This window comes from Ostrea edulis, chromosome 1 (genome assembly GCF_947568905.1).
Source record: "Ostrea edulis chromosome 1, xbOstEdul1.1, whole genome shotgun sequence".
In the NCBI taxonomy this organism is placed as follows: domain Eukaryota; kingdom Metazoa; phylum Mollusca; class Bivalvia; order Ostreida; family Ostreidae; genus Ostrea; species Ostrea edulis.
The window spans coordinates 8,687,476-8,713,460 of record NC_079164.1 but is presented as its reverse complement, the minus strand read 5'-3'; the positions used below and the strand labels follow the sequence as shown (position 1 = coordinate 8,713,460).

The window sequence follows — 25,985 nt, the reverse complement described above, 5'->3', positions numbered from 1 at the left end:
GTGTCTAAAACTTATACAAATATAGGGATCTATTCTAAACTGGGCAGGTATCCATTATATATTGATATGCTAAAGCAAACATTTATGTACTGGTATAGACTAGAACACTCAACTTCAAACCTATTACAGGCTGCTTTCAATGAGTGCAGGTCTAACACCATTAACAGTGACTGGTATTCTAGTATATTATTCTACAGTGAAAAACTAAATATCAATTTGCCCCACTGCAAAAAATTATGTGAAAATAAATTTAAATTGTACATAATTAAAGCAACTGCTTAACAATTTCTCAAACTTTTGGGAAAATAACCGTACCAGTTATATGCAAGGATTTGGAAAATTAAGTACATACTTTTAGTACAAAAGGTTCATATTTGAAAAATACCCGAATTTAAAAACTTGAGACAATCGGGTAATTCTCACTAAATTCAGATTTAGTAATCATTGTCTACGGATAAAAACAGGCAGATATGAAAAACAAATTGATAACCATGGTAAATATGAAATTCTTCCTAGATGTGAAAGAGTCTGTCAACACTGTATCTCAAGTTCAACAGAGGATGAATTGCATTTTTTTTCTTGAATGTCCACTATATAATAATCCCAGAGGAGAATTTTTAATAAGATATTTAAAACCTTTCCAAACCTAGTACTGCTTAACAATACTGATCTGTTTACATGGATTTTGTCAAATGAAGGTTTTATTATGCCAATATTTAATTGTAAATTTCAATACAAGAAAACAACATACATGTACAATATAGTAATGTGCATGTATAAGATGCAAGTTGATTACTGCAACATAGTTACTATGTTTGTACTATATGAATATGTGTTTTGTGTGTTTATTATGCATTGATAGATGTGATGGCTAACTCTCTGTTCATCATGCAGTGCAATTGTCTTTGTTTTCCATTGTCATGTGCTTCTGTGATTTTGGACTATGTCAATGTACATCATTAGGCTCCTCTGGGGGCCCAAATTGGTTGAATAAATGTTCTATTCTATTCTATTCCATATTACACTGTAGGCCTAACATTTTATATATTATCGTCACAAACCACGGATAGAATGAAACAATAACTCGTTGTTTGCGACAATGATTATATAGGCCTAAGCACGTCTCTGCTTGTTCTTACAGTGTGGAATCGAGAGGTCGCGTTATGGGGATTGCGCACCCCCCTCCCCCTCCCCTCTCCCAACTATTCAACAAAGAATTGCTATTATTTGCTATTTCACTATCTTTGACCTCGCCCCCTTATTGATTCCACTCCTCTTGAGAATTTTCTGGATCCGCCACTGATTTATTCGCAAACAACGTTATCAAGAAATACAACTTTCCGTGTTCATTTCATACCACTAAAACATCTACAAGAGTTGTCTTTCTTTACGAAGCAGAAGACATGAAAAAGATGGATGTGAATCTGAAGGAAAGCTTATTTTAGGGATATTTGCTGGTACTTAGTAAAGGTGACTAGGTACAGTACTATCAGGTATCACTGAATTGTCTGGCTATTTATCTATATCGGAGTTGCACAAAAGAAATATGTTTTACATTATGTCTGCAGGATTCCCGATTGTCAAATTCTTATGTAGGCCTCACACTCACAGGCACCTGTGTCTGTAAATAACTTACGACCTCTGTATCCTTATAATTAGTATACACTACTATACAGAGGTTGTAAGTTATTTACTGAAACAAGTGTCTGTGGTAAGCCTAAGCTAATTTCTACAGGGGAACTAAGGGGTTATTTATATTCGGTCTTTCGGGTTCAAGGTGGGGTCACAAGTTTGTTCACAACACAACTTTCGTGTCCAAGGTGGATTGATAATGAGGAATACACAAAATTGAGATTTATGCTTTAAATAAGATAATGCTGTATCTCGGATGAGCATCCTCATTCACTGTAGATTAAAGTTAATTCATCATGAGATGACCCCTGGGCCTGGGGAAGAATGAAGTCACAAAAGTGTTCTTATTATTACATACGATTAAGGACATACGCGATGTTTTACAATATATTTCTTTGTGACATTTCACCGATAATTAACCTGCACTCTGTCTCGTTTCTACAAAAGATCAGTATAATTTTCATGTTAGCATATTTTGATAGTCCCTGGTTGTGGCAAGTAAAAAAAAAGTAAATTACCTCTTATGTTTAACATTAAGTTGTTTTGGACATTGCTGTTGCAAAGGAGAGAAAAGCCTTTGGAACAATTGGGTATTGAGCCAGGGACCAATATTACATTATTAGTTAGGTGATCTAACCACTAAACTACCAAGGCTGATTTACATTTAGTATATCATATAGCATTACAGTACATTATCAATCTGATTAAAACCAGATCCTGAGATCCGCTCACTTAGATCGCTAAATTAAGGTCAAACCAATTTTGGAAATCAAGCAAGAACTCTTCGTATCAAGATGAAACAATTTCAGAGAAGATGTCTGAAATGTTGCATTAACACCCTTAACTTTTGTAATCCTCAACCAATAACAGGTGAAATATGATGATTGAAAGTTTACCTGCAATCCGATTTAAGCAAAACTTTATTTTGAAACTATAAAATTCAATAGAACATTTATAGTTACAGAAATGATAGATCATAATTGATTAATAGGTGTAAGGTAAACTTGTTAGAGTTTACAATGTTTTTGCATATATACTTTAAAAAATAAAATTTGAAAAAAAAAATATTTCCTACCTACCTACCCTGTTTTTTTTCTTGAATGTTAGCGGAAACTCGGTTATTTTTATCTTTAGCCTAATGTAGATATTTTGAATGAAAATCTTTTAAAGGATCAAATGAATGCAATATTTCAAAATCATGTGTACTATCATTTTCTGTAGATTTATAATTTGTTTACCCTGAACCCAGGGTGGAGAAGATGCACTATTTCCACCTGCAGGGTTTCGTTGTGGGGCACAGTCCATCAAAAATGCATCATTTAGTGTAATAATTAAAAAAGATTAATATCTAAGAATGATTGAAAAGCTAATGATTTGGATTTGTACAATTTGAATGATGCTCGGGATGTCTACTTTTTTGCTTCGGGCTCGTAATCCTGTCTATATTTTTTTTTTTTTTTTCTTTTTGTACTGAGATCCTTCTTGATGTGTTTTATTTAATTCATAAAATGTTTGTAATAGGATGTTGTCCACTTAACCACTGGTGGGGATCACCAACCCTGCACACAGACCTTGATCGGAGCTGTCTGGTCCATTATCAGAAGAGTGGGCAGCACTGTGTGCCCAATCACAGAATTTTCTTGTATAATTTATCAGCATTATGAAGGAGATATTGTCACAGTGTTCGATAAAAACTGTTGTTCCTCTGGAAACTTGTATTTGACTGTGACTTGTCCAGGACAGCTGTAGACAACCTCTCTCATGGATGCAGCAAGTTCTCATTCTCAGCTGAACAGGTACAAGGTTACATTATTTTTGATTATTTTTATTTTCTGGTCACTTGGCTGGCTATCGATTTAGATTTTTACTGGTCATTTGAGAACTTCACTATCCCTTTGGACCAATGGATATGAAAACAGCTGCTCAAATTTCATGATCGAATAAAATAATTAACACTTTCATTAAAACTGATTGTGTTCTTAGATTTAAACATTTTTGTTAAACATACGTATATTAAATGCATCAACCATGTAAACTGCTAGCAAATAATTAAGAAAAAATGTATTGATGATTAAACTTTAAAGAATAATTGAAGTCTTATTTGGGCTTACATTAAAATGAGTCTGTTTTTTCACATAAACTTACACACTAGTCGGTGTTACCTTCGTTTTTGTTATTGGTACATATACAGTTTTTTATGCGGTGAAATTGTGAAATAACCAAAAAGATGCATACTTTTTGTTTTCTCCATGTAGTTAACTTTTTATCCCCCTTCTGCATACGAGGGAGTTTTCTGCATGATGCATGAGTACCTATATGTTGCAATACACTGTAACAGCTTTGGCATGGATACAATACCTAGTTTTTCATGTTAAACGATAAATGCATCTCCTGGAAACACCTCATAGGCTTAATTAAGGTAACACCATACTTGCATTATCATCTGATAAAGATTGAAAATGTGTATTTATTTCAACTCCCTTTACCTGATCAGGATATAGGGCTCACGGCGGGTGTGACAGGTCGACAGGGGATGCTTACTTCTCCTAGGCACCTGATCCCACCTCTGATGTGTCCAGGGGTCCATGTTTGCCCAACTATCTATTTTGTATTGCTTATAGGAGTTATGAGATTGATCGGTGTTCGTTATCTTCACCTTTCATCAGTGTTAAAACTAATAAATTATCAAATAAAATATATAGGTCGTCACACTTTTCAAGATGTGAGATATATATATATATATATATATACAAAATCATACAAAATCATATATCAATATCAGAAAATTGCAATCCTCTTTCCAGAACATTATCAAAATTTCACAGACTCGTTAAAACGATATAATAGTGTAATAATTTCATTAAAAACTATTAATTTCTGTAAGGAAAATCTATCGCATAATGAATTTATTAAAGGATTCAATGAAAATGGAGTTGTTGCCCTTGGAATCAACCTATTGAAAAATTTTATTGATTATTTATATATGTAGGACTCGAAAGTGTGATGGGACTCCAAAGTGCGATGGTCTGCGCCAAAGTGCGATGGTTTGCGCCAACCTCGACGGTGTGACACGCGAAAGTGCAATGGTCCCCACTCTTTCGCCAAAGTGCGATATGGTCTGAAATGCCAAAGTGCGATGGTGTGAGACGAATGCGCCATAGTGCGGTGGTGTCGACACGACAAAGTCCAATGATACATACTAATGCATCAAAGTGCGATGGAGTGACACGCCGAAGTCCGTTGGTTTCGACAGTGTTTTGGTACAGAATGTACCAACTGTGTGTTGTTTCACCAAAATATCAGTGCAAAATTCATACACAAACAATAAAAATAAGTACTTATTTCAATACCATTTAGTTGTCATATTATTAAACACAAAACTTTCCAACGCGAAATCATTTAGAATGTTTTACATTATAGCATACCCCCAAAAATTTATTACGTGTACATCACAAGTAATAAATGATCATGAATTATTAAAGAATGTTTGGGCGAAGTATATAGTTCGACAACAAATGTACTTTGTCGTTCTCACAATCCTCAACAGTGTAAATCTTGCCCTTGTCTAGTTAATCTTAATCACCCGTGCCTTCCTCCAATACATCCTGAAGAAGTTGGTGTCAGTACTGCAGCAGAAAGAACCTTTGATGGGGCAAACTGATGTTGCATTTCATTGGTTTCATTTTGAAAGACGTTAAGAATGACGTCATAATGACGTGACGTCACAAACGCTGCTGAACCCCGCACCATCGGACTTTGGCATGACCATAGCTCGTTGGCATCCATAATGTTGACAAACCATTGCACTTTGGCGCAGACCATCGCACTTTGGAGCGATTGACAAAATGTTTTACAATAACCATTAGAAATGACTCCAACAAAATTTATGGTAATCATAAAATCATGCATTAATCATTGATTTTGTAACAAAAATTATGACGTCACAGGATCAATCTCATCCCTACACCTTTTATACAAATTTATGTTTTAGCCTTTGTTCTTCCAGGCATGACTTGTAAAAGTTTTTTTAAGTTTCGTTCTCTCGGACGAGTATAGTGATGAGTGTCAGTGTTGTTTTTTTTTTCTACATACAGTGTAAGCCCATCCAGGTAGAGGGTCAATGTGTGAAGCTTGACCAGCAGCACAGTCCGGGTCAGTGGTTACCTCCTGTACCTCAAGGTCTCTCTCAGAGAAGTTCTGCCATACCATCCCTAACACAGGTTAACTCATTCCCTATGATGTGATGCATTGCAAGATCTGTCTTTCACACCTCTGAACTACAGCTGTGATGGAGAACTTGTGCCCTAGCTAGTTAGTAACCATGTTTTAAACAAATTTCATTCTTAGTTACCATTTTAAGGTAAGGTTTGCAACAACAGGGAGATAACTCTTGATATACCTCAATGCACTTTGCGCTTTATGACGTCATAATGAAAAAATACGTCACGTCATAGATGTATCGAGGGAAAATGACATATAATTTACTTGTTATCTACTACCGCTATCAAGTGTCAAGCGGCGTATTTGTAAATCTCTATGACAAAATAATAATAATGTTTCTCAAATGATCATTTATAAATATATCATTTTCTTTGATATTAATATGTTGACGGTGCTACCGTTTGAACGAGCGCAGTTTCATGTATGTACATATTTTGTAATGTTCATGCTTTGATCAGGTTCAATTTAAACAATATCTATTTGCCAAATACTCATTACATGAATTTTCTCCAAGGGTTTTATATTAAAAATCATTAAAACATGTATGCATGAATGTGATTGAAATATTTTTATGCTATAGATCTATATACATTTTATTTCTGCTGCCTTCACTGTGACTTGCTTAACCTTTGATGCACGACTTATTCTGAACTGTACGTTCTCAGCCTCTACTTTCCTTTTTTCTACTCTCAATCTTTTCAAGATACTAATTGTAAGATAAAAATGCCCAAACTTTTCAAGTTTGTAAAACTATGTTTAAACAGCACTGCCTTTGAACACAAAACACATTTCAATATATAATGAAAATTTAAAAATAAGTCGATAATTTCAACTATTGGATCGGGCATGTATATGCCCCCCACCCACCCCCCACCCTGCGAACCTATCTAATTAAAAAAAAATGAAATTTATATGATAATCCCCTTGTAGCAATTCTTTGTTCCAAAAGAGAAAATTAGAACATTTTTATAATATTGTACATAATCCTAGTTGTAACACAATGATGAAATATTTCAGCATTCACATATAATCATTGAATAAAATTGCAACATAATTGATTTCAGCCCCTCTCCTGGAATGCTGTTGTTGTGAGGATACATTAATTAAGATTAATTCACAAAACTAGAATTAATTAATTATTTTTCAGTTGTTAATAGCAAGTGGCATGATTGATTATCATGAGGAAGGGGGTGTCATCGTGGTTTGCATTACCGGACATATTAAAAGGAAATGGATTGAAGCACTTATTATTTTTAGTCGCGGGAAAAAACCCCCAAAAAATTTTAAAATGTTTTCAATTCGACCGAATTCTATCGACTTTTTGTAATTTTTAAAATAGCACTAATTCAGTACCTGTGATCCCTCACATATTCTAACAATTTTTAAGAAGTCAGTCTCCCTTTTTTCTTGTTAGAATAAAAAATTCCTATTGAGAATTTAGTATTTTAATCGATTACGTCCCGGTAGTATGACTTTTAACAGGTACGTATATAGATCCGCCACTGCCTGTCTTATTGTGACGTACGTCAAAACGTAGACATGACGTCACACATCATCTTAGCCTGCCTTTCATAAACTTTGCACTTCGTTAAACATTTCGCCTAATGGAGCACTAAATTTTGGAGCTAGGAGGCCACAAGATTAGGATGATAATCCACGTAAGTTCACAATCATATTCCAAGGTGTGACTTTGCGAGATCTCAGCCATTTTTGACAAGGGACTTCTGGGATTGGCGTCAAAAAATTTTCCTTGTTAGAGGTTGAGATTTAGCTCGGATTATTTCCCGCACTCTAGTCATTAGAGCTCGCAGTACAAGCCAGTGCTTTGCGCTGGCTTGCTGCGCTCGCTATAAAAGTCTACAATTTTTTATGTATACATATATGTAGTACATGTATGAACTACGGTAAATTTTCATTAAAATTATGTTGTGACCATGTAATCTCTGCGAATCTTGCTAGGGAAAGTAGGATTTATTTTTATGCTGTCATAATCAATTATTGTTTGTGAATAGTATCCGCAAAGACAAGGTTCAACATTAACGATGCTAGGAATTTTTATTCCCAAGCATTTTTTAAAATAAACCCGACAATGCTCTCTAATTACATGCACTTTTTATTTCAATGCTATATGACATCTACTTGCGCTGATAGAGTTGATTTATCGCATGAACTTTGAAATGTAAAAAACGCGACTGATCTGATCATGCAAGAAATAAAAAAGGGTCTTCTCTAGTATATCTTAACATAGTCTTAATTTTGACTGAGGAACATCTGCATAACGTCCATATAAAACAGATTTATTAGTGTCATTTTTACTAACTTTACGTTACCCTCCCCACCCCCTACCCCTCTAGATCCACCACTGACCGGGCTTTATATTGTCGCGAAGGTTACTACAGGTGTATGTTCAACTATGTAAACAAACATCAAGCAATGGCACAAGAAGAGGGAATTTATTTCAAAGATATAGTATATATAAGACAGGTTCGGGCTATAATGTAACAATGAATTTATGACGAAGCAGGATCGTGGAAAACCCGCCATGGGATATTGAAAATATTGTATTGTATTCAGAAAAAAACTCGAATGTGATACTACAATACTTGACAATTAAATATAAATATCATTTATCATGTTTGGGCTGAAATTGTATCTTATTCCTGAAAATGCTCAATGCACTCTTCAAAAGTTGTACAATTATAAAACAAAGTGACAAATCACATAAATGAAATTATTCTTTTTAATCTGTTACCATGGAAACAAAGCCCGGTGGGTAGTAATTCTATGTGCTTTCTTAAATGTTTATGGTCCAAATATTATGTTTAAAGTGAAATTTCTCTGACGTAGACCTAGTAAAGCTGCTCAATATGCATTTTTTGTTACCATGGCAACCAATTTAAATTTTATTCAAGATATAAAAAATGCTATTTTTTGTGTTTTAAAATAACATTTTTTTTACTATTTACTATAATCTTATAGATAATACCCTTTTAACCCTTTTAAAAAATTCCACCAGCTTTTTACCCCATAAAGTTGCCTTGAGTAGTTTTTATACCACTAGTATTCCCTTTTGTACAAAAAGCCTGAAAATGTAAAACATCACAAAAATAAGCCCATCTGGTCAAAAAATGACATGGGCAATTTTTTTGAAAAGCCATTTTTTAAAAGATAAATTCCTAATGAACATACTGATATATATGCAACATGACTTTGTTCGCTACATGTCAAAATGTCGCAAACCCTACCTTAAAAATATTTTGTGCTTTGCAGTGATAGTTTCATCGAAACATCAAAAAGTACACGTCAGTTTGTGTTGCTGACCCTCCCCTCCCCCCCCCCCCCCCCCCCCCCCCCCCCCCCCCCAGTACAGAAGGTTATTGTGCATGTCATTGCTGTAAACATTTCTCCTGAGGGTCTTGACATTCACAGCTGACATCACATGTGACTCAATCATTTCAGCCTCATTTACATTCTCAATTTTGGTCATAACTTGTCACTGAATTTTTTAGGGACTTGTATCAAAGAGGAGTATTAATGGACAGAAGAAATTGTCATAAACTCACCAGCCCATCATTTGGCCTTACCTGCTGTTGGAGGCTGAACACGTTGATAAACATTGCTACAATGTAGAGTGTTGCAGTCAGTGGGAGTTAGGAGTCCACATTTGCCGTAAGAAGAACCAGACAAGTATTCATTTTTCTCATAATAATTAAGTAGAGACTGTAATGAGCATGAAGGCAGGTATTACAGTTACCTCCCTTAGACTATGTGAATTATAATACAACACATGCTAATGATGTTATTTTACATAATGCTGTTTGAATGCTGTAAATTTGGTCATTAGTCTGAGATATGAATTATAACTGCACGTGTTGTTTCAGTTTACATATAATCATGTACGGGGTATCTATACCTACATATCTACATGTATGTCTCCCCTCTTTGTCCGTCTGTCTGTCTGTCACAGAATCTTGTGAATGCTTCTCCTTGTAGAGTATATAGCTTATTGGACAGAATTGAAACTTTGTACAAGGTTTCATTGCCATTTGTAGATATGCATATTGTCAGGACGAGAAGATCCAATTATTTTCCTAAAAGTTATAGGGGATCTAAGAGGGGTGGAGGATGTAAACAGCTTGTGAACATTTCTCCTCCTATATAGCTTACCTGATAGATTTGGAACTTTGTACAATGCTTCATTGCCAGTTGTAGATGTGCATATTGTCGGGACAGGAGGATCCAATTATTTTCCTTAAAGTTGTAGTGGATCTAAGAGGGGTGGAGGATGTAAAGTAGCTTTTTTCTGATAGATTTGAAACTTTGTACAATGCTTCATTGCCAGTTGTAGATGTGCATATTGTCGGTACAGGAGGATCCAGTTATTTTCCTAAAAGTTATAGTGGATCCAGGAGGGATGGGGGATGTTAAAATAGCTTGTGAACACTTCTCCTCCTACATATGGCTTATCTGATAGACTTAACATTTTGTACAATACTTCAATGCCATTTGCAGATGTGCATATTGTAGGGACAGGGGGATCTAATTGTAATCCTTAAATTTATAGTTGATATGAGGGATGAAGGGTGTAAAATAGATTGTGAACTTCTCCTATGTGGCTTATTGGAGTTCATAATGGCTTTGTTCTGGTTCATGCTTTCTCCTCCATATCATGCAGTAGATTAAGAGGAGGGAGTTTCATTTGGAGCACTTCCAATTTGGAATTGGGAGCAGAGGAGAGTCGGAGACATTTGTATTTCCTAAAATCAATATCTAGTAAACAGTAGATTTCGTGTACTTAACTCTCTAGGAATGCATTTTTAGGTCACCTGAGTGACTCAGGTACTTGGAGAAGAACCATTGAGACGGTAGAGACTGGATACAAATGGAACATCATAGGGATAACAACACAGGACAGGAGCCAATGGAGAGATCTTGTAGGCGGCTTATGTGTAGACATCCACGAAGAGGAGCTATAGTGACTCAGGTGACCTAGTAGTTATTGGTCTGCATCCATCATCGTGTTTCGTCTGTCGTACATTAGCAATTGAACATTTTTAGATACCCGTCTTTAGATAGGATGCATTATGGTACAGTAATGTATGTATGTCTATAGATGGGATATATTATGGTACAGCAATATCTGTATGTCTGTAGATGGGACATATTATGGTACAGCAATGTCTGTATATGTATGTCTGTAGATGGGACATATTATGGTACAGCAATATCTGTATGTCTGTCTGTAGATGGGACGTATTATGGTACAGCAATGTCTGTCTGTAGATGGGACATATTATAGTACAGCAATATCTGTATGTCTGTCTGTATATGGGACATATTATGGTACAGCAATGTCTGTCTGTCTGTAGATGGGACGTATTATGGTACAGCAATGTCTGTCTGTCTGTAGATGGGATGTATTATGGTACAGCAATGTCTGTATGTCTGTAGATGGGACATATTATGGTACAGCAATATCTTTATGTCTGTCTGTATATGGGACATATTATGGTACAGCAATGTCTGTCTGTCTGTAGATGGGACGTATTATGGTACAGCAATGTCTGTCTGTCTGTAGATGGGACGTATTATGGTACAGCAATGTCTGTCTGTCTGTAGATGGGATGTATTATGGTACAGCAATGTCTGTATGTCTGTAGATGGGACATATTATGGTACAGCAATATCTTTATGTCTGTCTGTAGATGGAATGTATTATGGTACAGCAATATCTGTCTGTAGATGGGACGTATTATGGTCAGTGCTCCCACTGGACCAAAATTCCCTTTCGCCACTTTTTCGGGGTGCGGCGCAGCGCAAATAATCTCATGCTTTACAATTATTTAGATCATATTATTTTATTCATTACACTGATTTTAGCATTTTGAATCAGTTACATTACTTAATCATATCCAGCTATCATACCTAAACACTTCTTTTTGAAATAATAAGTTGATTTGTTTGATAAATTCTATTATGGAAATCAAAACTCAGATAATAAATCATATATAAACTTCATGATGCTACACCCCTCAGTGAAAACATTGTGTACATTGCCCGAAATGCAGATGTCACAAAACATCAAGCCCAATTTAGAGTCGTATCTCAACCATTCCCTATTAAATTTCCGTTTTGGTATGGAAGATTTTGCAATTTGGACAGAATCGGATGTTTGAGCAGGTGGGGTTGACTGTAAAGCCAAACATAGATATCTTTTGAAATTTAGACTGACTAGGGTCAGCAGCTACAAGTTTAGTGTCAAAATAGAATGGGGTGCATAGTCTTATGAGATTAGCATTTTTATACTGTTGCGCACTGAACTTCAAAGAAAATTATTTATTAAAATTGCTATGTCCATATCAATGGTGACCGACCGCATTGTTTATGAAATATTCGAACTAAAATCAAACACATCAAAATCAAAATCTTGTAATCAACGAGCTTGGCCGCAAAAACAAACAATTGATGTATATACATTATACACAATAATACGGCCAATTTAATTACTGGTCGGTTCTTGACATTAATGTGGAAATGATAACACAATAATGAATAAGACTTTAAATGTTAAACAATTGACCACAGCAGGGTACATAGCTGTCCTATGTACTTTATTACATAATCACCGACTTTTTTGCAGCCATACATTACCTGAGGCTATTATCTGGCCTTGTGACCAGCTCTGTGTGCACTGGAGCGACGCGAGATTTCCAGTCACACGCGTTGACTGAATAAACAAATTTTGACTGCATAAACAAACTGGCGATAATGTGTCACTGACAAAGGAAATCACAAGATAGATTTTAAAATACAATTTATTGCAAAAAGGGATTTTCGCCACTTTGAATTTTTTTTCGCCAATTTTGAAAAAAATTCGCCATTGGCGAAAATGGCGAAGCCCAGCTCGAGCACTGATTATGGTACAGCAATGTCTGTATGCCTGAGTGTTCGGATAATGTGTATAGGAGGGTTTACCAACTAAGTGCCTTGTTATGGTGTATGGAAATCTCTCTACTTTAAATTGTAATATTCATTACCCCTGTCAGGGCCAGACTCTAGGACAGGACCAATATAGGAAAATTATTATAGATTTTCTAACCTCTAATTAAAGCCTCTACCTTTAATTAATACTCAGGTTATAAGTCACTCGACGTTTATATTTTGTCGTGAAACATTACAAACTGGTTTGCTTTCCAAAATTCTCTTGACATAATTTATGAAGGATTTTTAATTTGCTCGAACTTTTATTTACCTGTCTGATTTTGGTGATTTCCAGTACTCATTTTTAATTTGGTTTTTCAGCTACCTGGGCCTCAAAAGACGATGAAACCCTGCAGTAGGAGCAGTTCCTATCGCCTAAAAGCAGAAAGAGGTTCTCTTATCATGTGATCCATTTCTGGTGACAAGCTTTTGTATGGAGCAGTGAAATTTCCTGTTTTTAGCTCAATAGAGTGGGCTTCTCTGATCCCCCCTTGTCTGCCGCCTGTCTGTCTGTCCATCCGTCTGTAAACTTGACACATTTTCAACTTCTCTACCATCACTATGCCCAATAATATAGAGCACCCTTGGGTAAAGGATTCAAAATGAATCAAATGAAGGGTCTCACCCTCTTTGAAGGGGAGGTAATCAAGAAATGGTAAAAAATAGGATAGAGTCATTTAAGAATCTTCTCCAGAACCACTGAGCTAGAAACGATGAAACCTCTGTAAGTCATGTAAAACTTTCCTGACTTATTGTAAATTGTTTGAATTCTGGCTCCAGAGGATAGAATAAGGCCACCAGACTGAAAAAGGATGCGTGCATTTTACTAAAACTTTGCGAGTGTGCTACATGGCGCTCTGCATGATTATTGCCTTGTGCTATTTTTCGGCAGTATTCACATATGGCACTGCCTCTTCCTATACACTGCCCACCACACTAAGTGATAAAATTTTTTATATTTATGTATGAAAAACTAATTTTAAAAGCAAGACCACGATTAGTTATGTTAGTATGCAAGCATTCTTGGGTAAGGCCAAAAAAAAATGTGTATCTATGATAACCTGCTGGAAAAAATAGGGTTAGTCGGTCGGATTTTGTTGTTGTTGATTTTTTGTTTTTGCTGTATTTGTTTACTTATTCATCTTGACAGTCAAATAACCTCACCAGCTGCTAGGGGGGATGGTTTTATTTCGTGCAATTTCCCCAAACTTTACATTCAATACTCTTTAGTTGATAGGTTAGTCAACAAACGAAATCATTTGAAGCTGGGAGTTTTCAGGTCGTGTGGGGCTTTAATGAATATTTGAAGGTATGTTTAGACACAAGTATAGTAGGAAAATATGTTAAGAATTTTTTGATATTAAATTTATGAGACAGTAACTCAAGAATACAACGATATAAGGCCTCAACCGTGCGCAGCTTTTTGTGCGCCGTAAATCGAAGGTTTTTATAAGGGGTGGCTCTGTAGCTCTGTTATGTCAAAATATTTTTTCAGAGAGCTACAGTTCTGCAGCTAATTCTAACCCAGATCCCCATGGGTTTTATAGATTAAAGTCATGCTATTGCTTGGAAATATCTATAAATGCCATGTAATTTTGGAATGGTGCCATATTTATAGAGGTGGAGTAATAGTGGATTCAATTCTGGAAGGAGAAGAAATTTCCGGAAAATTATATATTTTCCGATAAAGAAAATTTTAGGGTGGGAAGAAAATATAGGGCCGGTCAGGTGACCGTAAACACACATTTATTTTGCCTAATGCAAATTCATTTATTTTCTCAAATCATGACCCAAGGGGTAGGGTAGGACCAGAGTAAGAAATCACTGTTTTACATGGGAATATTTTGGGAAAATCTTTAAGATATCTATTTTTCTCAAGAACAATAGGTCCATGATTAGTATGCAATAATCCTTAAGTAGTTCAGATTTAAGTTTTTAGCTCACCTGAGCTGAAAGCTCAAGTGAGCTTTTCTGATCGCCTGTTGTCCGTCTGTCTGTAAACTTTTTACCGCTGAGCCAATTTCAACCAGACGTAGCACAAAGCATCTTTGGGTAAAGGGCTTTCAAATTTGTCCAAATGAAGGGACATGCCCCTTCAAAGGGTAGATAATCACAAAAAATGCAAAAATAGGGTGGGGGTCATTTAGAAATTTTCCTTTCAAGAACCACACAACCAGAAAAGCTGAAATTTACATGGCAGCTTCCTGACATATTGCAGATTCAAGTTTATTAAAATGTTTGCCCCCGGGGGTAGGATGGGGCTATAGTAGGGGATCAAAGTTTTACATACAAATATATAGGGAAAATCTTTAAAAATCTTCTCAAGAACAACTGGGCATAAAAAACCAAGATTTACATGAAAGCTCCTGAAAGAGTGCAAATTGAAGTTTGTTAAAATCAAGGCTCCCAGGGGTAGGATGGGGCCATAATAAGTGATCAAAATTATACACGCAAATATATAGGGAATTTTTTTAAAAAGCTTCTTGTCAAAAATCACAGGGCCACAAAAGCTGAGATTTAAATGAAAGCCTTTTGACATTGTGCAAATTTGAATTTTTAAAAATCATGGCCCGGGGATAGGATGGGGCCACAATAAATGATCAAAGTTTTACATGCAAATATATAGGGAAAATCTTTAAAAAGCTTCTTGTCAAGAACCACAGGGCCAGAAAAGCTGAGATTTACATGAAAGCTGTTTGACATTGTGCAAATTTGATTTTTAAAAATCCTACCCCCGAGGCCACAATAAGTAATCAAAGTTTTACATGCAAATATATAGGGAAAATTTTCTTCTCAAGAACCGCTGGGCCTGAAAAATTGAGATTTACATGAAAGCTTCCTGACATTGTGCAAATTCAATTTTGTTAAAATTAAGGCCCCTGGGGGTAGGATGGGGCCACAATAGGGGATCAAATTTTACATATACATACAAATAAATGATAGGGAAAATCTTTTTTAAAAATTCTTCTCAAAAACCACTGGGCTAAGAAATTACAAATTGACATGAAAGCTTCTTGACATAATGGCAGATTCAAGTTTGTTAAAATCATGGCCCCCGGGGGTATGATGGAGCCACATTAGGGGATCAACCTTTTACATACAAATATATAAGGAAATTATTTATAAATCTTCTCAAGAACCATTGGACCAAAGATGTTTACATATACATGAAAGCTCCTGCAGATTCAATAGTGCAGATTCAAGTTTGTAAAAATCATGGCCCCGGGATTAGATTGGTGCCACAATAGGGATCAAAGTTTTACATGCAAATATATAGAGAAAATCTTTAAATATGGGCCAAGGTGACTCAGGTGAGCGATGTGGTCCATGGGCCTCTTGTTTTAATCATGGTCTTGGAAGGTATTTCAAGATCACAACAGGCAATCAACATTTACATGGTAATAGATATTGAAAAAATCTTTAGAATATTGTACTCAAGAACTATTAGGTATTATTAGTCATGTAGACACTCCAGTGTTAGTGCAGAGTTATATTTGATCAAACCATGGCCCTTTGGGAAGGGTGGGGCTAAAATAGAGATTCAGTTTACATGAAAATACGTAGAAAATTTGGTAACATTATTTTGAAGAGTAACAGGATCGTACTAAATCAAACATTAGTTTGTTAGGGTTAGGACGGGACAAATATGTGGGTGGGGTTAGAATCAGGGATCAAATTTTATGCAATGCACAAATACAGGGGAAAAAATGAGTATGCCCCTTCCTAAACACGACAATTCCTAAACATGATATGTCCCTTCCTAAACACGAGTATGTCCCTTCCTATACATGAGTATGTTCCTTAAACACTGTATTGTGATGATGTTGTAAAATGTGGGGCTGCCTTTTTCTGAAATCATACCCTGTTTTTGCCTTTTCCTGATTATTTCCCCTTTGAAGAGGACATGCCCTTTAATTGAACAAACTTGAATCCCCTTCATCTAAAGATGATTTATAGCAAGTTTTGATTAAAATTGGCCAAGTTGTTCTGGAGAAGATGAAAATGTAAAAAGTGAATAACAATAGACAAATTTTGATTGGAAAGGCTCACTTTGGCTCTGGTGAGCTATTAAAAATAAGATTCTCAAAATCAGCAATAGAATGTTCTTACTATAAATACAAGTGCAGCATATCAGTACAGAATTACTAGTAAATGGTGTGATTTTGTCTATTTGTGCCGTGGATATCAATCTGGAGAGCTCGGTGATTAGAGCACCTGACTAGTAATACAGGGGTCTCGGTTTTGATTCCTGGTCTAGCCATAACTTTTCTCCTTCCTGTTACATTTACATATATATATAAACATGTAAATATAGCACACTGTAATAGACTGAACGTTTTGAAAATAACTAGTTTCTGAAATACAGATAATTGTTGACCATGCAGTTTGACATGTGCAAAAATAATTTCTGTATATTTATTCTGGCACTAGGGCGGGAAGAAGATTACACTTTGTGTTGATTTTGTAGGACTGCGGAGTGTTGTGACATTATTGATGGTAAACAGCTGTAATGAAGACTGGATGTTTGGGGTCACTCTCTGTTACAGTACTACAAATCTAAGTAAGTACTCAGTAATAATGTAAGACTGTACTCTAAGTCATGTTTATCTAATATATACATTGAAAATCAAAACGCATATTGAAATATATGATTAACAAACAGTAACACAGTCAAATTAGTCCACAAAAAATTGTATATAGATAACTAGTAACACAGTCTAATTAGTCCACAAAAGATTGTATATAGATAACTAGTAACACAGTCAAATTAGTCCACAAAAGATTGTATAGAGATAGATAACTAGTAACACAGTCGAATTAGTCCACAAAAGATTGTATAGAGATAACTAGTAACACAGTCAAATTAGTCCACAAAAGATTGTATATAGATAACCAGTAACACAGTCAAATTAGTCCACAAAAGATTGTATATAGATAGATAACTAGTAACACAGTCCAATTAGTCCACAAAAGATTGTATATAGATAACTAGTAACACAGTCCAATTAGTCCTCCAAAGATTGTCTATAAATAGATAACTAGTAACACAGTCCAATTAGTCCACAAAAGATTGTATATAGATAACTAGTAACACAGTCAAATTAGTCCACAAAAGATTGTATAGAGATAGATAACTAGTAACACTGTCAAATCAATCCACAAAAGATTGTATATAGATAACTAGTAACACAGTCAAATTAGTCTACAAAAGATTGTATAGAGATAGATAACTAGAACACAGTCCAATTAGTCCACAAAAGATTGTATATAGATAACTAGTAACACAGTCAAATTAGTCCACAAAAGATTGTATATAGATAACTAGTAACACAGTCCAATTAGTCCACAAAAGATTGTATATAGATAACTAGTAACACAGTCCAATTAGTCCACAAAAGATTGTATAGAGATAGATAACTAGTAACACAGTCCAATTAGTCCACAAAAGATTGTATATAGATAACTAGTAACACAGTCAAATTAGTCCACAAAAGATTGTATATAGATAACTAGTAACACAGTCCAATTAGTCCACAAAAGATTGTATATAGATAACTAGTAACACAGTCCAATTAGTCCACAAAAGATTGTATAGAGATAGATAACTAGTAACACAGTCAAATTAGTCCACAAAAGATTGTATATAGATAACTAGTAACACAGTCCAATTAGTCCACAAAAGATTGTATATAGATAACTAGTAACACAGTCCAATTAGTCCACAAAAGATTGTATATAGATAACTAGTAACACAGTCAAATTAGTAATTAGTATACTAAGATTAACAGTGTTTCGTTAATTGTGATATTACAGATATGATAACTAAACAGCAGTGAGAGACTTAAACACCAAACACAAGTACAGTACACATCATAAATCACAGGGCTGTAATTAACACAGGGATGTAATTAACACAGGGATGTAATTAACACAGGATTGTAATTTACAAGCTGGTGTAATTAACAAGCTGATGTAATTAACACTGTGTTGGTAGATGTAATTAACACTGTGTTGGTAGATGTAATTAACACTGTTGAGCTGTATAATTAACGCTGTGTTTATAGATATTGGATTTTCCTCACTTTAGCAGTGTAACACTCAGCCACAAAGAGGTTGTCTCTGATGTCCACACATAAACCACATGGACCGACTAAATCACAGTGAATGTAACGGAGGAACTGTCCGTCCTGATCTAGGATGTGGATACAGTGATTGTGATAGTCTGCTGTCAGGATGTGACTCTGGCTGTCTGTAGTGATGCCGTATGGTTTAAATAATAGCTCGGTATTAGAGGGATGACCAGTGTATCTAAATCGGAGTTTTCCTGACTGATTGACCACCACTACTGCACTAGCTCCACAGTCAGCCACACAGATATCCAGGTTCTTGTTCTCACTGAGGTATTTATCATCACCAGATGAATAGAGAGGACGACCCTGATCATCAAACTGAATGCTTTGTTTCTCTGTGGAGCCGGAGTAACGCACGACTTTGGATTGTTCTCTATCATCACTCTCCATGGTAACCAGGAGATCGTTAGCCGCGGTACAGCAGACATAGAGAGGTCTCCACCCCTGTAGTGTGATCACGGTCTGTATCTGTTTATTCTTAATTAGGTTTATATTGTTACTATCAGTATAAACAAGATCTCCGTCCCGTGTCACTGCTATGTCCCGCGGTGTGTCCCCTGACTTGGTTTGTATTGATGTCAGTAGTTTACTCTGGAGGTTGAGCAGCTTCATGGTTTTGTTATAGTCCCCGCATGTCCAGACTTGATCTTCACTCAGACAGCTAACACTGTATAGATAGTCATACCCAGTGTCTATGGTGGCGGTGACGCGCGGCTCATCAAGCAGTGGTTTGACTGGAGGAGACGATACAGCTTCTGCTGACTTCATTGTGTCGCCTTGTTCTGTGTTAATGGATAATGGTAACAGAGAACCAAACATTTCACGGAGCTTTTCTGTGTTTATTTTCTGAGGAGATAAACTCGGTAATGTGACTCGGACTTTCGGAGGTAATTGTCGGAACTCGCCATTCCTAGATTTGTAAGTAGACGTTAGAGAGACGTCTTTTGATTTTAGGATTGATTTCAAGTCGGAAATGATTTGTTCGAGTTCCGCCATTTTCTGTGTGATTTCTTCTGTATTTTTATTCAGGGTAGATAGGTGTTTGTTTTTCATCTCCTGGATGTCGGATTTCCGCTGGTTGACAATGGCGGTGACCTCCCGGTGTAAGGCTTCTCCTTGTTGGTCGGCAGCTGTTGTCAGTTTCCCGTAATTCGTTTCTAACTCGGATTTCTCAGTTTGGACACCGGACGCCATTTCTTCATATCGGGGATAAATTCTGCTCTCTAGTTCCTCTAAATCTTTTTCTAAGCTTTCTGTTTTAGCGCTGAGTTTTTCCAGAACATCTGATATATCGTGACCTTTATGTTTACCTGAAGTGATGCAGGTAGAACAGACAGGAATGTCGCATTTTTCGCAGTAAAGTTCACAATGTTTGTCCGCGTGTTTCGGACATTTCGGGTAGTTAGGAGTAGACTTTCTGTGTAAAAAGGGCACAACTTTGTGTCTTTTAGACGAGTCTGAGAGATGTTTTCCTACACAGTTAACACAGAAATTTATATTACAAAGTTCACAATGACTCTGTAGGGGGACAGTTTCACAGAGGTCACACAGTAGGACTTCCTGAGCACTGCGCCGGGGATGCATTTCTGACGCCGGATCACACGAGCAGTTTACTGTCAATAAAAGAAAGGAAATATTTAATGAAGATTTTGACAGGTCAAAACAATTGACAAGCTAAAATTACAATATGGTATAAATAAATGTAATATTTCAAATGAAATGTTTGTACGAGGTAGCGATATACCCCACCCCCCCCCCCACCCCCCACCCCCGAATTTTTTTGAAAGTTTGAACAAAGTGAGCATATCTGTCCCATTGATTACAAATTACTATCTAAGTGATCAGATTTATCTCATTGTTCACATAAATATCGATATTAATGACACTACAATGTTAGAATGCGTATCATTTCGTCTCACCTTAAAATCCAACATGGCCACTGTGTTATATCGACCTCCAGTTTAGTCCTGTGATTAAATACCTGTGCGACACGTCAGCCAGTATAAATTATCTACTGTTGTCGCTTGTGTAAATAGTTTTAAAGTTTGTTTTGACCTAGTTCGTGTTGGGTAGCTAGGCAGCTATGTCAACATTTACGTCAGAAGATTGAATTGCCTTGCATAAAAAAAAAAATATTAAAAAATGAAATTTCAATCAAATATACAATGAATACTTGAAATGATTTTTTAAAAATATATTACTTATATTTTGAAATTCGACCCCATGTACACAGATAATTTTGTGTTGAACAAACACAAACGAATAAAATGTGGTGGTGACGCGTTGGGGGGGGGGGGGGGGGGGGGGTTATTCAGTAAGGCCTCATTTTGGCTCTGCAATAAAAACCTCAGTAAAACTGGACCACATCTATTGGATCTGAATTTATTTTGTTTATAGTTTTTCATATATTAATTATATCAATTCAGCACGTAAGGGGCGTAGCAGTGAGGGTTCTTTATCGTGCCAACGCCCATCATGACACGATACTTCCGTTTTCAGGGTCATATCTGAAAGAACGTGACTTTCACTTCTCTTGCGGGGCATTTCGCAAAAGGGCATTACTATACCGATGTAAAACATCTGAGATTGTTATGTTGCCTATACAAAGTAAACCATGATATTATAATTCACTTCAGAACATTAGACTCACTATAACAATACAAGCATGCATATACCTCTAAACATTCAGGGGAAAATCAAAAGTTCCGTATTTATCAGGCATGTAAAATTCTCTCCTGCACTATTTTGATAATCGGGGGCGGATCCAGGAATTGCAGTTATGGGGGCGCCACTTTATGAAGCAGGGGGTCTGGGGGCTGCCTTGAGGCCCCCAGTGGTCCAGGGCGAAGCCCTGTTGGAGGTCCAGGAGGCGAAGCCCCCAGAAGCCCCGGGATTTAACAGATTTTATAGGGCGTGAAATGTGTCTCCTATTTAGTCATCTGTACTACTCTTTATCATTTTTGATCAGGTGAAATTAGTAAAATGACGCAAATTATTAATGTTTTTGGAACAAATTAAGTTCTCCCAATAATCAAAAGATTTTTTCGTTTACTTCTCCCGGAGTGATAAAAATTGCTTCTTTTATCTTTTAGTACATTTTTCTAAACAAGATGCCACGATTTACCTTAAATTTGAAAAATGAGGGGGGGGGGGACCGGCAGCGCCCCCCTTAAATCCGCCACTAATCATCACTATGTGCAAATTTCATATGCAAATAAAGATATATTGGGTACAAACCAGTCCCAACTATTAATATATGTCGAAGGATGAGCCCCCCCCCCCCCCCTCCCCCTCCCCCATTCATTTTAGGATTTGGAAGTCGGGGCAATGTTTCACTTGACAAGAATTTTAAACAATTTATAAGTGCATATATTGCTTGTAGGGGCATGAAATCATTATCTCGCCAGAGGGTGCATTACGCAAGCTTTACTTTCCTGTTATGCGTTTACCGTAAATTGCTCACCTGTGTACAGGTAAACAACAGGTTAAGTACCTGTTTATTTTTAAAGTGCCAGAGAAGCATGCGTAATGCGCCCTCTGGTGAGAGAATAGCATGAAATACGTTACACGTGATTTGTAGATATCAATATGATTAACTTTTTTTCTGTTGTAGGTTGAGTTGAGTGGAATAATGAACTTCCAGATATCCATGTACACGTGTGTGATTAAAGTTCTGTTGCACTCGCGCTTGCGAGCTTATCCTATTTTACGTGTTCGAGTTTTATTTCGTCATTTACTGAATACGTTAGGTTTTATTTAAAAAAGAAGACTTCCTTGCAGAGATTTATTTATTGACGACATGTTGTTTGTATTAAGGAGGTTTATACATAATCAGAGAAACCAACAATCCTCTGAAACCAAGAAGTACAAAACCACACCACACACTCGGGAAATATGAGAATCCGGGCAGTGTATTACAAAGAATTAAATATAAAGACCTTAATTTTATAAATTTAAAAAACCCATTTTTTACAAGTTTCAACAGGACATCTTGTATCCATTGAGTGAAAAATTTACGGTACCTATCAATTGTATATTGTTTAACGTCCCTTTCGACTTGTACCATGTGACCAGCCCATGACCAATGAAATTGACTGTATTATTCTGAAGGTTATCTCGTTATCATCGCCCGGAGCGAAAACCTTTGGCTAGCGAAAATGAAATATAGTATTCTAGGTGTCCGCCATATTTATCTGCTTATTCGCCATATTAGATGAATGTCCTAGTGCACGTTGGATTGAACAACTCGAGTTGCTAGAGTTGTAAATCGTGTATTTATGACACTAGTGTTGAACACGACAGTGACGTGAAGGAAAATTTTACTGATTTTAACGGGGACATCTCGTGTTCAACATGGCAGAGAATAAAGAGAAATATTGAGTTTGACATGTGAAATTAAAGTTTAGGGGAATATAAAGCAAAATTGTTTTGGTAGGATCAGTGATATGGCATTCCTACTAGCTCTGACAAGTGGGTTAACCATTTAGCTCTATTGGTAGAGTGCTGGACGTGTGCCAAAGACCCGGGTTTTAATCTCATCAGAGGCATAAAAATATCTGTTACAAAGCAAAAGGTATACCATTCACTTACTTCAAGAATAATGCAAATAGGCTACATAAAATAGAGCTGTAACTTATGACATGACTTGTATGCTCGGCATAAAAACGTACCTATTAGGACGACTATTTTCCTAGGTCTACTCTTAATATCTATAAAGGACGGCATGCAGATCTGAGATGTCGAAAATAGTCAAGTATTAATAAAATTCCCTTTATTATCATATAATTCATGAAACAAAACGATTTTAAACTCCATTTGTATTACTACAGTAAACCCGTCACTTCGTTGCACAGACCGCGACACACTTAACCGGGTAGCCCGTGTTGATCAGTTATCTTTAATCAGGAAAGTATCCCAGTATTCAAAATATTTACCCTGTATTGTGCGTGGAATCTTTTACCAGTCAAAGTGTTGCAGATTTGTAAACTTGGGGAATCATTTAGGTGCATAAACCGCACATGCATTTATGATTTGCATATTCAACTACAATTGTAAGTGCATGGGATTGATGAGATATATACATATATACACGAACATATATACACACACGTACATGCATACATACATACATGCACACACATGTACATACACACAATCATGTACATACATTTACAATGCATCGTTAAAACTATAGTATATCAAAACTTGGAAGCGTCAATCAATTTTTTAAAGCATAAATCACTGCATGAAAGCATAATGTTACGCCAGCGAGCAATACGTGTTGCATTAGCTGTTTCCAAGGGAACCTGAAGTATGGATGCCGCTAACCAACCCCCTTTTGATGGCTTAATTTTTTGCGGCGATATATAATTTCTCTGAAATATGTGGATTCTTTGTCTATCTCATTTCCCTTTCGATTTATGAAAGGTGAATATAACGAACAGTGATCAATCTCATAACTCCCATAAACAATACAAAATAGATAGTTGGGCAAACACGGACCCCTGGACACATCAGAGGTGGGATTAGGTGCCTAGGAGGAGTAAGCATCCCCTGTCAACCGGTTACACCCGCCGTAAGCCCTATATCCTGATCAGATAAACGGAGCTATCCGCAGTCAAACTCAGTGTGCCCAGAACGATCTAACAATCGGTATGATTTATGTAATCGTTTCACGCTTTTTGTAAGCTTTAGAGATTGGCCTTCTACCAGTGTATTTTATAATACCGGTATTACTTTTTAAATTTCTTACTTCTTATTACTACATTCCTCCCTCCTTTAATTTATCTTTGCCCTCGCAGACACACATCCCAGCTTCTTTTCGCCCGTGACAGGATAACCTGCAGTGCAGGGGTGGTCAACGGCACCGAACGTAAGTGTAATATAGGAGAGAGGACAAAATATATGGCTGGACCGGGAATGGAATCCGGGACCCCTGCTTTACTTGTCAGGTGCTTTAACCACTGAACAACCTAGGCCGATATCGACGATCTGTATAACGGTAACATCTACAAAAGAATAATCAGGTTCTCAGAATTAGAAAAATAATAGAATGCACTTTGAAAGTGAATCAATTTTGTATGATTTGATATTGTAAGATTACACCCCCCCCCCCCCCCCCCCCCACCCCCCCCCCCCCCCCCCGTTTATGATTTTAAAATGGTACATTAACATTAAATGGATCGTAACATTATCCACTCCTCCAATGTGATGAGTCCATTCCAACTGATCATCTCGCAAATTTTCTACGTGAATAAAACTGCAGTTACTTAGATCAGTTTGATAACCTTGAAAATAATATGACATACACAGGCAAAGTTTTCTCGTGAATCAATTTTGCATGTAACATTTCCTATTATGTTAATTGCACATGAAGAGCGATTCAAATGAAATTCACGTTCAAAGATTGACAAGAATTTCACGCAAAAAGAAATTCACGTGAATTCATGTAAGATACACATTTGTTAAAGGAGAATAATTAATATCAATTAGTTTGAACATTGTAATTGTATCATTTGAGGAAAATTAGAAGGCATTACTATTGTCAATAAATGTGATATCATAGAATAACTTGGTATAGAAATAAACTAAGCATATATTGTATGCACATAGGGTATGGGCCTCTTGTTATTGGTTTAAGAACGTAATTGAGGTAACTATTATCTTATAGATTTAATGCTCAATATTTAGAAGGTTTTAATAAAATCATAAATATTGTTTTATCAAATATTTATTTACTGCATACTTATTTATGTTTAAAAGTGCTTAAGAATAATAAAGTACATTTAATAGTAAGTAATGAGAAGGTTCAATCTAATTAAAATTAGATCTTCCATCCGCTCCCCAGTTTTCGATACGTATCGAAAACTGTGGAGCGGATGGAAGATCTAATTTTCGAAAACTGGGGAGCGGATGGAAGATCTAATTTTAATTAGATTGTGAGAAGGTTGTTTTTTTTTTCAAAAATGAAAATTTCATTTCTTATTCTTTAGAAAGATGTACATGAGAAGGAAAAAGTAA

The 25,985-nt window shown here is 36.2% G+C and overlaps 1 protein-coding gene and 1 long non-coding RNA gene across 2 annotated transcripts; one reads left to right on the top strand and one right to left on the bottom strand.

Moving 5' to 3' along the window:
* Positions 1-3,077: 3,077 nt before the first annotated feature.
* Positions 3,078-17,098, top strand: LOC125664232 (uncharacterized). The gene is made up of 5 exons (XR_008799560.1): positions 3,078-3,428; positions 5,727-5,943; positions 9,363-9,540; positions 10,675-10,837; positions 13,156-17,098. It is a non-coding gene; the product is annotated as an uncharacterized LOC125664232 (long non-coding RNA).
* Positions 17,099-17,426: 328 nt separating this feature from the next.
* On the bottom strand, positions 17,427-21,114 carry LOC125664226 (E3 ubiquitin-protein ligase TRIM71-like). Its single transcript, XM_056152589.1, has 2 exons — positions 20,885-21,114; positions 17,427-20,578 (listed from the first exon to the last, which is right to left on the bottom strand). Exon 2 carries the CDS (start codon positions 20,547-20,549, stop codon positions 18,894-18,896), a length of 1,656 nt encoding a protein of 551 aa, XP_056008564.1. The 5' UTR covers positions 20,550-20,578; positions 20,885-21,114; the 3' UTR covers positions 17,427-18,893.
* Positions 21,115-25,985: the final 4,871 nt, after the last annotated feature.

Excerpts from the sequence above, each read along its gene's own strand:
- LOC125664226 (XM_056152589.1), bottom strand. The coding sequence starts at position 20,549 with ATGCATCCCCGGCGCAGTGCTCAGGAAGTCCTACTGTGTGACCTCTGT.